We start from the raw sequence: 16,546 nt of genomic DNA, 5'->3' as shown, positions 1-16,546 counted from the left end.
TGATATTTTAAACTCTAAGGTTACAAGGAACCTTTCCCATTTTCTTTCTTTCTCCTACTTATGAGAAGTCAAGTGGCCTAAAATTCACTAAGATAAATTGCAGAAACTAATATCTATCAGTCCCTCCTGCCCCTACAAAAGCAAAGACAAACCCTTTAAAAACAGAATAGCTGTTTATAAAGTGGAGCAGAATTTGCATAGACTTTTCATATCCTATAATTAACAAGATTTTTGCCTAGCCCCTCAATTTCATTAATTTATATTTGGAACTAGAGCAACTGTTCTATAGTAGATCTCCAGTTACCAGAAGAAAATACGTAAGAATGTGTAAAATATGTAGATGCTTTGGGACAACACTTTTAATTGAACATTTCTGAGAAATATATTTTTCTCAACATAAGGTCGCCACTGCCTGAGAAGTGAATTATAATATGTTAAGGTCCAAACATAAGTCATAAGAGAAAGGGTATTATTAATATGCACTCTGACAAAACCATTTGGATCAATACTCTAAAAGACAAAATCCAGATCGTTTCATTTTGTAAGAGTCAGGTAGTAATACGGTACATAAATATAAAAGGTGGAGAAAAATCACAATTAATGTGGAATCATAAAGAATCTTTAGCATTTAACTTGAACACTACTTAGAGAACTACTACCAAGTAATTTCACCATAATCCTTTTTTTTAATGAAATGGCTAATCTTATGCTATAGTAAAATATATATATATGTATATGTATATGTATATGTATATGTATATGTATATGTATATGTATATGTATATGTATATGTATATGTATATGTATATGTATATGTATATGTATATGTATATACACACACACACACACATTCTATTCTTGGTTAGAAAACAACTACTTAAGTTTGTTTGCCAGGCAGGTTTAGTTAAGTACTTGGAAACAACATTCAACGCAGCACAAAGTTACACAGTACAGGTCTACTTAAGAGCTAAAAGGAGTAAAATCTGAGGAGTTTAATAACAGTTTAATAAACCACCTGCAGGTCAGCTGCTACTTATTGTCGGGGAAGTCTTGAACTACATTGTCGTGACTTTATAGCACTGTTCCTAATAAACTTTGGCTCTCTGTCTGTACCTACTATTCTTCCTTTCCTCTTCTCTTTCTTACTTTTTTTTCTTTTTGGTTGAACAGTACTACCAAGTAAATTAAAAGAACTATGTAGTGGTCATGTTATCAACCGGAAGACTCCTTCACTTGCAAAGGAGTGAACCCTATCGTCAAGGTCTCCCTGTCTTATAACTCTAGATATTAAAATAAGAAGGGAGTTAAGAAACAAGAAAAGAACGTAAAACTTGAACTGGATGGGGCATATTGCACCAAAGTAAAAGACTCTGGGGAAGGGGATGAGGGTAGAGGTGAGGAGGTGAGAGGGTTTTGAGGCCCTAGTGCGTGATGAGGAACTCATATCCATTAGTTAGCAACTATATACTGTAATCCATTAGCCCCCAATAAATTTAAAGAGAGAGAGAGAAAAAAGGGAATGTTCCATAAATAAACATGGACCATTTTGATACAGAAATAATTACTTAAGTCAATTTTTTAGAAAAACAAAAAAAAATAACTAATTCAGATTTGTATTCCTTCCATTCAACATAAGAACCATCTTAAATTCAAAAATATGCCGTAATTTTAGAGTCGAGGTATTAAGCTTTGTACTGTTGCCCATAATTAAATGTCAAGTCAAAGCTGCTGTGGTCAAAAGCCTTCACCCTTCTTCAGCTGACTGGTGATTTCATATGTTCTAGGAATATTTTTATCTTTTGGCATGAGGCTCTATACCATATGGTACAACACACTGACAAGAAAAAAGGGTAGAACCAGTTTCAAATATACACATATATACACACATATATTTATATACTTACATATTCACACATACACATACACTGCATGTATAGTGAAAGAAGTTGCATGTATGCCTGCAAAGAAATAACACAGATAACATAATACATTCCCATGTACAATGCTGAAATTCCTTGTTATGAAAAAGATCATTCAAAACCCCATGCCAAAAAAAATAAACAAAAAGTTTCTTATAGCCCTAAAAACCCTTAAGAAACAAACTAGAAATCGCTACACTTTGCTACAGCAAGTAACTGTAACACTTTCTCACACAATATTTAATGCTGCTTTTCTAAGTGCAATAGTAACTGCAGCAATGACACATGCAACAGCTTCTAGGAAGGACTGTTAAAATGGAAAACATACTGAACTTAACTCTCTTTAATTGAATCCCAGAGGGAGGAAATATCCTTTCCCTTAGACTCCAGTTTCCTTCAGTTTTATTTCCCTTTTGCAAAGAGTGATCTTGAATTTCATTTTATAAGTTTTCAGAGGGATTAAGCTGTAACTCTGTTTGCTTGCTATTCTTTGTCTTGAGAGGCAGTGTCCCCTTGAATACGCACAGAAATGTTTACCCCACACACATCCAGAGCTGGGGCCTTGTGCGCGCATCAACTGTGGGATACTTTGCAATTCAAACAGATACAATAGATAGCACAGCACCAGCAGGATTTCCTGCAGTGACATAGCAGCTCCCATGTGGCACCAGGGCTCCCACTTGTTTGGCATACTACCCGTTATACTATCCAACCCACAAATCTTTTTTTTAATTATTAGTCTCTGTATTTATTTATTGGCTAGAGACAGTCAGAAATTGAGAGGGGAGTGGAAATAGAGAAGAAGCGAGGCAACTGAAGCCCTACTTCACTCTTGTTGCCCCTACATATCAGGACTGGGGACTCACACCCGGAACCTTGTGCATTGAAACATGATACTCAACCAGGTGTGCCACCACCCAGCCCTCCATCCACAATCTTTTAAAGATCTTTTTAAATATGTATTTATCTATTCTCTTTTTTTGCCCTTGTTTAATTGTTGTAGTTATTATTGTTGTTGTTATCGATGTCATTGTTGTTGGATAGGACAGAGAGAAATAGAGAGAAGAGGGGAAGACAGAGAGGGGGAGAGAAAGACAGACACCTGCAGACCTGCTTCACTGCTTGTGAAGTGACCCCACCACAACCCCCCCCCGCAGGTGGGGAGCCAGGGGCTCAAACCAGGATTCTTACTCCAGTCCTTGAGCTTTGTGCCACCTGCACTTACCCCGCTGCACTACCACCAGATTCCCTCCATCCACAATCTTAAGTACAACTTTACAAATATAGAAATCACTGAAAAACACACAAATAGAAAGAGAGAGAGACTGATTAATGGTACAAGTCAACTCTGAATTTGCAAAAGCAAGGATTTTAAGAATTGCACTTCAGTTGCTATGTTTTCAGTTAGGTTTACAATATTAATTATTGCACCAATATGTTCTTTATAAATATTCACAATAGGTAAGTACTTGCTTGTGGAATATTTCCTTTTCAATAAGAGCAGCAAAAAACTTAACATGAATGATATTTGATTTATCATATTTGCATGTACTTTGTATAATTTAGTATCAATATCAACAACTCTAAAATATTCATATTTGAAATAATTATGCACAAAAATGTTCATTTATTCATTTTTCTTTCTCTCTTATAATGAATATTCACTGAGAGTCTACTCAATGCTACTATGCTAGATGCTGAAAAACTAAGGCAAAGCTTCTGAAGTTTCAGTATTATTACCAAATACTTAGGATAAAGTTATGATGAGAAGTGACAATAGGTTTAAATCTTGTTATGGTTTCACTTTTATTAAAATTTCTATTAATTTTGTATTAAGCAATTAAATACTTAATTAATCGTTTCTACTTTCCTGTAGACAAAAAAAAAATGATCCCATCCCAAATTTCTGTGTTAAAAAAAAAAAGTCAAAGCCATAAAAATGAACACTGCAGCTATAAAAAATGCATAATATAATAGATGTCACCTTCTCTTATTCAGCAAAGGAGTTTTCTATAATTTTGTCCTTTGCCTTTCACAGAACAGTAACCTGGAGTAATTTCAATGGGATTTTACTTTGGGTAAAGCACAAAATATTCTCCTACAAGAAGCAGTTAATCTCTCTTCTGTAGCTGATGGCTCTCTTTGCTGTACTGTATTTTTGGGAAACCAGTGAAGTTCAACAGCCTATTCCCACATATCTCTTCAAATTTTCAGAGTCACCCTCAACTTTCTTCTCCATGTTGTGGGCACCAGTAAGAAGATACACACCAAGTCTATGAAAGGGGCATATGAAGACCAAATCACATCTGGGTAACAACCCCTATAGCCCTATAAAGTCTTACTTTCAAAAAGATCTTAAAGATTCATGTGGTCACTACATACATTAAATAAAAGCATTCAAAAGAAACATAGCTGAATAGCCCACACTAGTCTGTAAAGTTTAGACTGAAAAATTCTTGAGTGCTTATGTAGCATAATGATGATGGCATACTGAGTACTTAGTTATGTTTATTCTCTGCCTTGCTCCACATAAGTAACCAGTAAAGTTCTCAAAGGCCTTATCTTGCCCATTATTTTTTTATTTATAAAAAGGAAACATTGACAAAACTATAGGATAAGAGGGGCACAACTTCACACAATTCCCACCACCAGACCTCCATATCCCATCCCCTCTCCTGATAGCTTTCCTATTCTTTAACCCTCTGTGAGTATGGACCCAAGATCATCTTGCCCATTTATTTATTTATTTATTTATTTATTTTATTTAAATATTTATTTATTCCCTTTTGTTGCCCTTGTTGTTTTATTGTTGTAGTTATTATTGTTGTCATCGTTGCTGGATAGGACAGAGAGAAATGGAGAGAGGAGGGGAGGCTAGAGGGGGTAGAGAAATATAGACTGAAGCGACTCCCCTATCTTGCCCATTTTTTTAACTCCTCTTGCAGTTTAATGCAAAGAGTGTGGGAGACGGAACTATTGTGTTAATTTTCAATGGCCACTGTAACAAAACACAAAAAATCTGTAGCTTCCAGACTTCCCTGGACAGACAACCCCACCAATGTGTTCTGGAGTTCCGCTTCCCCAGAGACCCAACCTACTAGGGAAAGAGAGAAGCAGGATGGGAGTATGGATCAACCTGCCAATGCCCATGTTCAGCAGGGAAACATTTACAGAAGTCAGACCTTCCACCTTCTGCATCCCACAATGACCTTGGGTCCATAAGTCCAGAGGGATAAAGAATAGGAAAGCTATTAGGGGAGGGGATGGGATACAGAGATCTGGTGGTGGGAATTGTGTGAAGTTGTATTCCACTTATCCTATGGTTTTGTCAATGCTTCCCTTTTATAAATAAAAAAATAAAAAACAGAAATAAAAAAGAGAAAAATATATAAAATATTAAAATTATGTTATAGATTCAGGTTTGTTACATATATGTTAAATATATTGTTACATACAAAAATAATCTGTGGCTTAAATAATGTGAATTTACTAGTGGAGGTTGTGTCGCTATGTGGAAATGTTATGCATGTACAAACTATTGCAATTTACTGTGGACTGTAAACCATTAATCCCCAATAAAGAAATTTAAAATATAACGTGAATTTATTGTCTTAACAATTCTGTAAGACCTTAAGTCTGAGCTGATTGTCTCTTTGCTAATCAAGGCGTTGGCTAGATTCCTTTCTAAAGACATGAGGGGAATCTGTTTCCTTACCTTTCAACTTTTAAAAAATATATTTATTTATTTGTTATTGGATAGAGACAGAGAGAAATTGAGAGGTATGGGGTGGATAGAAAGGGAAAGAGACAGCAGCCCTTCTTCACCACTCATAAAGGCTTTCCTCTGTAACAGAGAACCAGGGGCTTGAACCTGGGCCCTTGTGAACTGTAATGTGTGTACTTATCCAGGTGCACCACTGCTTGGCCCTGTCTTTCAACTTTTGAGAAAGCCATTTTTGGGCTTTTTAGTTCCATCTCCAAAGTCACTGAGAGTCCGCCAAAATTTCTGTTAACTTCTCCCTCTTCTGACTTTTTAATTGTTATTGTTTTTATTTAAGTGTCATGGCATCACACAAGTTTCAGTGTGCATCACTGAAAATCAACATGTGTGTCATCTTTCTTCTGATTTCCATCTTACCCCTTCCCTATACTCTGACCTCTCCACTTCCCTTCTGGTAACCACAGAATGGTCTTAGAGTCCAAACGTTTATTACTGTTGCATTTAGTTAATCAAATTGTTTTAGCTATAAAACTACTGAGTGAAGTCATACAGTGTTTGTCTTTCTCCATCCCGGCCTGCAGCCTTCTATATCCACCTACATTGTTGCAAAGGGAAAGATTTTATCTTTCTTTATAGCAAGGGGTATCCCATCACATGTATACAACATATCTTCTTTATCATTCATCAGTAAATGGGCACTGCAATTATTTCTAGTCTATTGTGACAGTGCTGCAATGAATATCTTAACTTACAATTATAAGAATCTAAATAATTTAAAACAATTCCCAGTTCAATGACTGTTTGCTAACAGTCATTCTATTTTTAACCTTAACCCCCTTTGTCAAGTTGCCTAACATATTCCTGATTCTGGGAACCAGAGTGTCAACAACTTTGGGACTGACCAGACTTTATTTATCTATTACAATTATAATGAATCTGAAATTAAAAAATAAAGTAACAAGTACCCAAGTGTTGGGGTATTGTGCAGATACCCTCAGGGCATCGCCCATTCCCATGAGAGCAGAAAGCCAAGCTTCCCAGAGTGCCTTGTTTCCCCCTCCCCCTTCCCATTACTGCAAGAGCTGTAACCCTATCCTCCAGTGCCTTGTTTCCTAGTCAATCCACTTCTGGCTTTCACCCTACAAAGCCAATGCTGTTCCAGGGTAGCCCTCTTTGCCCCCTTTCACCTGGTGACCTGACACAGAGAAGGGCTGCTGCATAGCAGGAGGCGGCCATTTTGCTAGCTCCACGTGGCCCGAACCGCTGTGCTCTCACCCAACTTTCAAGTGCGGTGTGAATAAAGATTTTGTATTCACTCTCCACTCCTGTCTCTTCTCTCTTCCCAATGGCACAGCCAGACACCCAGTCCTACTCCTGAGTAGCTATGCAACCCCAAGAAAATGAATTGATATTAGGGCTGGGTTATGGTGCACCTGGTTGAGTGCACATGTTATACAGTGTGCAAGGATCCAGGACCCCCGACCCCACCGGCAGGGGAAAAACTTTGCAAGTGGTGAAGCAGGGCTGCTGTTGGCTCTCTGTCACTCTCCCTATCTCCCCCTTTCTCTCAATTTTTGGCTGTCTCTATTCAATAAGTAAAGATAATAAAAGTAAATTTTTTAAAAAATTAGTGTTAAAAAAGAAAAATGAATCTTAAATTATGACTGTTTTTGAAAACTAGTTTATAATTATTTCCTTATGTACTGGAGTGAAAATTAAATGAACTAGCATATGCAAAACTTCTATATGCAGAATCTGTTATAAAATAGGGCTTCAGCGTCCATCTTGTGTTTCTCTCAAAAGTTGACTGGTTTCAGAATCATGTCTGAGACTAACACTTCTCTAAGAAGACCTCATCTGGGGGAAGCACTGATGCATGGATGGTTTTACAAATATTTAATTGTGATTTACATGATTATCAGATAATTGGGGTTCAGCTCCACACCACTCCCACCACCAAAGTTCTGTGTTCTCCCCACTCCACCCCCACTCCCCACCACACATCCTACCCCAGGATAACAACCATAATTTTCCCAAGGCCTTAGAGACAAGTTGGCTACTTTTCTGTTTTCTTTTTCTGCAAGTCCGTCTTTCCACTCTCTATATTCTACATATGAGTGAAACCGGTAGTTACTTTTTACTTCCTTACTGATGTCCTTAAGCATAATCACCTCCAATTATCAGGAAATTATTATTATTATTATTATTATGCAAAACAGTGAAACAAGCCTGAAATGTGTTTCAAATGGTTATAACAAGAATTACTCAAGAGCTGCAGCTTAAGAAAGGGAAGTGTGGTACCACCTTGTAATCATTTAGTCAAGAGTCACAAATATGCCTGTATATCTCCCCGTGGCCTCCTATATAAAAACAGACAATTAAAGTCAGCAAACTCCTCAGCAGAAAATGGCACTGCTTTCCGTTACCCACATCCTTTTCCTATATATTGCTACAAGAAAAGGGAAGGAACAAGAAAAGCATCCACTAATGTTGGCAACCTAGTTCTTCTCTTTCTGTAATCAGTGTCAACAATGTGAAGGACCCAGTGCCCTGGTGGTCTTGTTCAGGAATAATTAAGTAGTTAGGAAGGAGAAATAATTGGCCTCTGAGAGCCAATGATGTCAACAAATCAACATTTCAAAACAATTCATTATCTAAATAACCTCAACAACTTACAAAGACCAAAAAAAAAAAAAAGCACTGTTTTTTTTTTTTTACTTTAATTTTGTCTTACCATCATTTCAATCTTATTTCTTACATATTGTAGCAGCTTAAAGCTACAGGAATACATGTGTTGGAGAAGAGGGACAAAAGAGAAAAGAAAACTCATATCACTTTTTCTGCACCTAAATAACAACTAGCAGAAAAGGGTCTCAGGGCATGCCAAGGAAACCTTATGGTGCACACCAACTGTCTTGTGACTCCATACTTTACAAACTACAATCACATGTCTTGTACACTTTGCTTCTCACATCAATTTTGCGTGGTACCCATTACTTCCATTTTCCACTTAAGGTAGATTACTCAGTCAGGATAATCAGACAGGCCTGAGTATCAGAGATAATGGTCACAGAATTTGAGATGCTCTGAATCTCCTACTGAGGAAGGAGCACCTCTCAGGGAAATCTGGGAAATAAATCTGAGGATGAAGCATCCTCAGCTGAGCTCAAGGTCTGTGGCTTTTTTCTAGTTAAAAATGTAATTTGTGGGAGTCGGGCTGTAGCGCAGCGGATTAAACGCAGGTGGTGCAAAGCACAAGGACCGGCATAAGGATCCCGGTTCGAACCCCGGCTCCCTACCTGCAGGGGCGTCGCTTCACAGGCGGTGAAGCAGGTCTGCAGGTGTCTATCTTTCTCTCCCCCTCTCTGTCTTCCCCTCCTCTCTCCATTTCTCTCTGTCCTATCCAACAACGACGACAATAACAATAATAACTACAACAATAAAACAACAAGGGCAACAAAAGGGAATAAATAAATAAAATATTAAAAAAAAGTTAAAAGAAAAAAATGTAATTTTTCTAGAGCTGATTCCGATGTGCTTTCAGAATCCAGTGTTCCACTAGCGTGTCCAGAGGCTCTCAGCGTTGCTGAGGTAATAATACGTTGATAATACAGTTGCTGAGCCAATATGGAGTTTGTTAAACTAACAGTGAGCATGTCTGTCACTCATAGTCCTGTCAAGAAAATGGACTTCTCTCCTCAAGTGAAAAGACAAACAGTAGACATCACATTCAGCAAATATTTCAAGGCTGCCCTCATGAAGAAACCCCTGTACCCTGTAAGCAGTGGACATGACAAATGTGGCAGCCACCCCAAGGATGCACTGAGAGTCAGACCCAAGGCCTTGTTATCAGTGGACAGACACCTGCATCCACTACCTTCCTTTGTCCCCTTACCCCATATACACCCATCAAAGCCCAGTGTACCCTGACCTCAGGACCAAGACTTTTTTTCTTGCCTCTGGCTTTCTTCTCCCCTAAAAGAGTATAAACTTTCTATCACTATTTGCCTCTAAGTCTCTCTTTCTTATGCCATACTTATCAATATCTTATCAGATGGTACAACACCCTATCATTTGCCTAATAAGACTCTCACCTCCAGAACTGTAATAGAATAAGTCAGTGTTTGGTTTACACCACAAAATTTGTGGCAACTTGTTACATTAGAAAGCCAACAGATTTTGCTACCTGGAAGAGGTATACTGCTATAAAAAAAAAAAAAAAAAGTCCTGAAAGCCTTTTTTTAAAAAGTATTTTTAAAAGGATTTCATTTATTTATAAGAGAGAGAGAGAGAGAGATGCAGACATCACCCTGGTACATGTGCTATGAGAGAGATCCAGACATCACTCTGGTACATGTGCTATGGGGGCTGAACTTGGGACCTCATGCTTGAAAGTGCAGTGCTTTATCCACTGTACCACCTCCCAGACCACAAAATTTTAAAGTGACTTTGGAATTGGACAATGGTCAGAAGCTTGGAGAATTTCAAGAAAGATGATAGAAAATCCCTAGTTTGACTTGAACACCTGTTCACAGAAACTTGGGTGCTAGTAACTCCCTGGTAAGGGCTCATGAGGACAAAGGAAGCTAGTGAAGGATAAATAATAATAATAATAATTAAAAAATCCTTCTGTCTTTCAGGTTGTTGGATGACAATACCTGCAATGAGAGACAAATTAATAGGAAGTTAAAGAAAGCATGAATTTAAAGACATGTGCTCCTTCTGTATACATTGAATAAACCAAGTAAAACTGATTAACTAAGCAAAATGGCCCAAGCCAAGCCATTTAACACCTTCAGCTAAGGAAAAAAAAAAGATACTGGGGACAAAAGGAAGGGGAGTTAAGAGTTTACCATGAAAGGTTCTATAAACAAGGATATGATTGTCCTGCAGATTTAAGTTACAACCTTCCCTGTAGATTCTGAGTTTCTAGAGATTTCATTATTCTCTGAGACACATTAACAAAATGGATGTTTTTCCTGCTGAGTGAAATGTTTCTTACAGGGAGTTGGGCTGTAGCGCAGCGGGTTAAGCGCAGGTGGCACAAAGCACAAAGACCGGCATAAGGATCCGGGTTCGAACCCCGGCTCCTCACCTGCAGGGGAGTCGCTTCACAGGTGGTGAAGCAGATCTGCAGGTGTCTATCTTTCTCTCCTCCCCTCCTCTCTCCATTTCTCTCTATCCTATCCAGCAATGACGACAACCACAATAATAACTACAACAATAAAACAACAAGGGCAACAAAAGGGAATAAATAAATAAAATTTTTTTTTTAAAAAAGAAATGTTTCTTATAAAACGGTAACTTCTACTTACTTGATTCTTTAATGATTACCAGATTATCAGGCCAGGGAGATAGCACAATGGTTTGTGTACCAGACTTCCATGCGTGAGGTCCCTAGAGGTCACAGGTTTCAATCCCAACACATGACAAGCAACACCTGAATAGGTACTTCTCTCTCTCTCTCTCTCTCTTTCTCCCCCCTCCCTCTCCCTTATCCCTTTCCCTGTCCCTCTCCTTTCCCTTCCCCCTTCCTTTCTCTCTCCCTCTCCTTCTCCCTCTCTCTCTCGTAGAGACAGAGAGAAATTGACGGGGAAGATAGGGAGACACCTGCATTCCTGCTTCTCCACTTCATCCACCCCTTGCAGATGGGGACCAGGGGCTTGAACCTGTGTCTTTGTGCTCTGTAATATGTGCACTTAACTAGGTGTGCCTGGCCCCTCTGGATTCTCTATTGCTCTACTCTCTCTCTGTATTTCTATCATTAAAATTATAAAAAATTAAAATACTACCAAATTACCATCTCTAATAATTAATATGACATAGGAGCATATTTTGTGGTGTTGTAGTTTGCATCCCTATGGCAATATACAGTAGAGGATATAGATGGATAAGTATGATGTATAGATAAGTAGTAGATAATTGTATCTATCTAAATTTATGTTCATTTTACTAGCAAAATAGATGTGATTGTAATTGGGCCAGAGAGAGGACTGAAGTAAGTTGAATAATATATCTCAAAGATTTCCATATCCTAATTCCCAAAACCTGTAAGTAGCTGGCTTATATTTAAAAAGTTTCTGCAAATGTGACTAAATTAAAGATCTTGAGGTGCGAGTGTCCTGGATTAGCCCAGTAGTTTCAATGTAATCAAGAATCCTTCTAAGAAAGAATGGATACATGATGGAACATGAAAAAGATATGTCAACATCTGTGGCCTCCTGAAGCTGGAAGGGGCCAGGAAAAGTTTTCTCTAGATTCACCCGGAGAAATGTAGCCCTGTCCACACCCTGATATTACAGAGGCAAGATCCACTCCCAACTTCTAATACCCAGAAGTGCATGATTAACCCAGTCTTGCTATTGCCGCCTCCCCACCAAATTTTGTGTTAACACTTTCACTCTTCATGGATGATGCTTCTAATTCTGTCTTAAGTGCCTCCCTTTAAACAGTCCTGAGCACCACTTTCCATTTCATTTAGTTGAAACAATTTAACCACTTTATATCGTTTTGCAGGAACTTTTTTCTTTTTTTAAATATTTTTTATATTTATTTATTTTCCCTTTTTGTTGCCCTTTTTTATATTGTACTTACTGTCGTTATTGATATTGTCGTTGTTAGATAGAACAGAGAGAAATGGAGAAAGGAGGGGAAAACAAAGAGGGGGAGAGAAAGACAGACACCTGCAGACCTGCTTCACTGCCTGTGAAGCGACTCCCCTGCAGGTGGGGAGCGGGGGACTCGAACTGGGTTCCTTATGTGGGTCCTTGCGCTTTGCACCACGTGCACTTAACCCACTCTGCACTTACGCCCAACTCCCAGGAACTTTTTTTTAAAATTACTTTTGTAGGAAATGGGGAGACAAAAAGAGGAGTGCAGACATTCACTTCGTGTTGGCCCTAATATACAAACTCTATATATGTTGTCGTCTATAAAAATTTTGGAAAATATGTATGCATTTACATGTATATTGTCAGCAATCAATGATTTTGAAAAACCATCAAAAAAAAAAAAAACATTCACCAAACAAAAAAAATATACTATTAATAAATTGTTGGAAATTAGCTGAGTCTCAGAACCATGCTACTACCACTGACCCAGAATTCTGGTTCTTCCAAAGGAAATAAAAATTTGAAACATTTAAGAAGAAATCCTGGGTGTGGGCCTGGGCTGTGGTGCACCAGGTTCAGCACACACATTACTATCTGCGAGGGCCCCAGATGCAAGTCCCAGGTCTCCATCTGTAGGAGAAAAGTTTTCAGAGCAGGGAAGTAGTGCCATAGGTGTCTCTCTCCCTCTTTTTCTCCATCCCCCCTTCTCTATTTCTCTCTGTCCTATCAAATATAGGAAAAATAAAATTAAAAAAAATAAGAAAAGCAAATAATTAAATAAGAAAAAGTATGTTTACTTTAGATGTATCATTGCACAAACAGACAAAAGTCACCTACAGGTAACCACTGCTAAAAGTCTGGGTCTGGGTTACAGAAATGATGAAATAGTAAAATCCTAGCCCCAAATGTTCCAAAAGTATCTGGGAAGGTACTAGAGGGACATAGTGAGCTGAAGTTGATCAACTGCACTAACCAAAAAATAATCACTATTACAAATTGGTTTACCATGGAACAGTTGTTAATGCAAAGTCCAATGTTCAAAGAAAGGACCAGGAGCAGAAAGTCCAAACAGCCAAGTTTAAAACCTGTTACAAGTTTTATTTTAGAAGGAAATGCTCAGAAACACAGCATCGTCTAAGAAAATAGAAGACCTGGGAAACATTAGGCCCCTATTTTGTTTAGTGATTTTATATTGATTTACAAAATTGTAAGATAATAAGGGTATAATTTTGCACTATCCTTGTTGGGACTATGTGTAAGCTTGATAGAGCTTAGGGAGAACTCTCCCATTCTTGGATGGAGGTCTGAGAAGATACCCCCTTGTGAGTCTCTCTCAACTGAGGTGAGCAAAGGGAAGGAACTCAGACTTAGTTCTTTCCTTCTTGACTCTCAGGCCCACAGAAACCCCAATACTTCTCCCCATTAACTGCAGGCCACATAGCCGCCTACTTTAAGATTCATTCACTTACTCAAAGTCACCTTACCTTCTGATCACAGAGGAGAACACACCTTATCACACGCTCCATCATACACCTCAGAACCCAGACAAGAGAAATTCCAAACTATATGGCCTTTTGATATCCATCTTCTCTCTGTCTCACCCTACTGGTTTAACCCCTATGCTTCTCTCAAATACCTTTGAATAATAAAGTTGCTTGAGTCATGGAGAATAACTGTCTTGTATCTCATCAATTCCTGTCATACCAGCCCCCTACCATAAGAGCAAGCTGACCTTTACGAAACCTGTAATTTCTGACATATTTCAGTAATTCCCTTTGTTTGGTTTTCTATTTAACTCATGTCCACCTGCTAATAAACGAGATCTGAGCACGAGGCAGTCTCCCCAGTGTCTTTACTTCCTGTCGTCCCTTGTGGAGCGAGAAAGAGAAAGAACCAGTCCGTTACCTTTCCCTGGAGATCACCCCGCCAGAGACCCCGACATATCCTCACCACCAGAGTTCTGTGTCCCCATTCCCTTCACTGGAAGCTACAGTAGTTGCCCCAGGTTGCAGACATAGGTTAACTATTATTTCCATAACTATCTGTCTGGGTCCTGATGGAGCTGGGAGTTGAGAACTCTCTGGTATTCTTCCCCTATTATTTCTCTCCAGTTGGGAGTATAGACCAAAATTCTTTAGTCCCCCATTTTGTTTCTCCGTACACCCAACTCTTATTTTTCAAGAAAGAAGTAAGCTAGAATTTTTGTACTTGTATCCTTATTACTATTAACATTCTTTGAAACAATGAAACTGGGAGATAGGAGCATTGCTTCTGTCTCTACTCCCGACTACAATAAGCAGGGCTTCTCTTCTATTAAAAAAGAAAGGAAGGAAGGAAGGAAGGGAGAAAGAGAGAGAGAAAGAGAGAGAGAGAGAAAGAAAGAAAGAAAGAAAGAAAGGAAGGAAGGAAGGAAAAAGAAAAGTTCGGGTGACAGTGGTTGGCTCTCTGTGTCACTAAGCATGTGGTCCACACTGGGCTTCATTTTCCCAGTAAGAAATGGAGGGGGGGGGGCGCACCTTGTTAAGTGCGCATGTTACAATGCGCAAGGACCTGCCGGGGAAGCCTTTGCAAGTGGTGAAGCAGGGCTGCAGGTGTCTCTCTGTCTCTCTCCCTCTCCAACTCTCCCTCTACTCTCAATTTCTGGCTGTCTAATAAATAAAGATAATTTTAAAAAGAAAGAAAAAGTGCGTTTCAAAACAAATGCTCTTTTGAACAGCTACATTATTTCCACCTGTCCAATCAGCTTATTTTTATTTTGCCTAATAAAAATTACTAAGTAAAAGAAAAAAATGCAGTCTATAAGTATATAAACTCACCAAAATTAAATTAAAAAATCCTATGAGATACTGCTACTTCACTTTTTTTCCCAAAAACCGGCTGAAGCATAGAGTTATTATTCATAACACATTGGCATCTTCTTGAATTTTTTTTTAACCGAGTGAAATTAAAAAGAGAAAAAAAAAAGTTTCCCTTTTGAAGAAGCCAGAAAGCCCCGATGCACTGTAAGGAGGCACGAAAATGTGTGAGCTCTAGACATCTAGTGATGGTTCTAACGGGAGTATACAACAGAACTGGGGCTTACCAGAGCCTGTATCAGAGCAGCAAATGGCATCAATTTAAGCAAAAGAGTATGTGGGTCTGGCAAAGAGACAGAGAAGCCTTTGTTATTACACAAAAACCTCAGAAGAGGAAGCCCCCGCAGCAGCTTCTGACCAGCCGCCCTTGAAATCATGGCAGTGACTCCCATCTCCGAGGGGTCGCACCAAGGCCGGGGCGCGCGTGCGCAGCGCGAACGTGGAGGGGGCCGCGGCGGCGCTTACCTGGTGCGCCGGGCGCGCAGGCACAGGACCAGGAGCAGCAGCGCCGCCGCCACGGCCAGGCCCGGGGGGCCGAGGAGCAGCCAGTCCAGCGGGGAGCGGCCCATGCCGGCCGTCACGTCGTCTCTGGCCGCCCGGGACGCGCACGCGGCCGCAGGGGCAGCCGCGAGTCTGGGAGGCTCCGGAGGGCTGCGCACAGCCGGCAAAGAGCTTCCGCGGCTGCGCTCCCTCTGTCTGGGCGGGAGAAGTGGACCTGCCCGCGGAGAGGCGTAGGATGTCCCCTCCCGTATCCCGAAAACAACTTTTAAAAGTTTTTGTACATCGCCAGCCCCTCCCCACCCCCCCCCCCGCGGGCAACCCCCCCACCCACGAGGACCGCCCACCCCCGGCTACGCGACCGCCTCCTGCTGGGTCGCCGCCGGCTCCTGGGAGCTGGAAGGGAGCCTGGAGGAGGGCGGGGGAGGGGACGGAGAAGGGGTGGGGGGTGGGATGGGGTTAGGATTTCCCCTGAGCTAACCTCTAGCCTCGGGAAGGTCGGAAGGAGGCAAAGCTCAAGTTCTGAGTTGGAAATTAATGTGGGGTTGCACATCCCCTTAGTCTGCGCCCCTAAAGAGAAGGGGCCCCACTTGACTTCTGCCCCACGCCACCCCCCCCCCAGGGTTCAGACGGTATCCATTGCTAACCCCACACTTAAGACCTACAGAACCTAACAGGCAACAAGTATCTGCAGATTTACATTGTCCCCAACCTGTCCCAGAAGGGATTCCACCGCAAGTCCTATTTGCACATGTGTTTAGTTGAGATCCAGTGAATTCAGCTCTACTAGATGCTGGAGATGAAGAGATCAGGTGTGAAATGCTGCAGAGACACACAATCCAGGAAGAGAGCAGAATGGTAAAACAGAATAGAACAATATCCAAAATAAGCGTGATAGAAGACCCAAGTGCTGTTCTCAGAGTTTCTTTTCCTGAGTAGTAA

General features: G+C 40.1%; 1 protein-coding gene across 1 annotated transcript in view; it reads right to left on the bottom strand.

Annotated features, from left to right (window-relative positions):
* The window catches only part of LOC103117318 (cytochrome P450 7B1), a 218,352-nt gene extending 202,480 nt beyond the window's left edge, over positions 1-15,872 (bottom strand). Inside the window, exon 1 of the mRNA XM_060200866.1 lies at positions 15,572-15,872. Coding sequence (XP_060056849.1) covers positions 15,572-15,675 — 104 coding nt within the window. The 5' untranslated portion in view covers positions 15,676-15,872. The remainder of the gene's footprint in view (positions 1-15,571) is intronic.
* Positions 15,873-16,546: the final 674 nt, after the last annotated feature.

The sequence above is a fragment of the Erinaceus europaeus genome, chromosome 1, assembly GCF_950295315.1.
Source record: "Erinaceus europaeus chromosome 1, mEriEur2.1, whole genome shotgun sequence".
NCBI classification, from domain to species: Eukaryota; Metazoa; Chordata; class Mammalia; order Eulipotyphla; family Erinaceidae; genus Erinaceus; species Erinaceus europaeus.
Note: the sequence above shows the minus strand (reverse complement) of the source record. Positions and strands in the feature narration are given on the sequence as shown.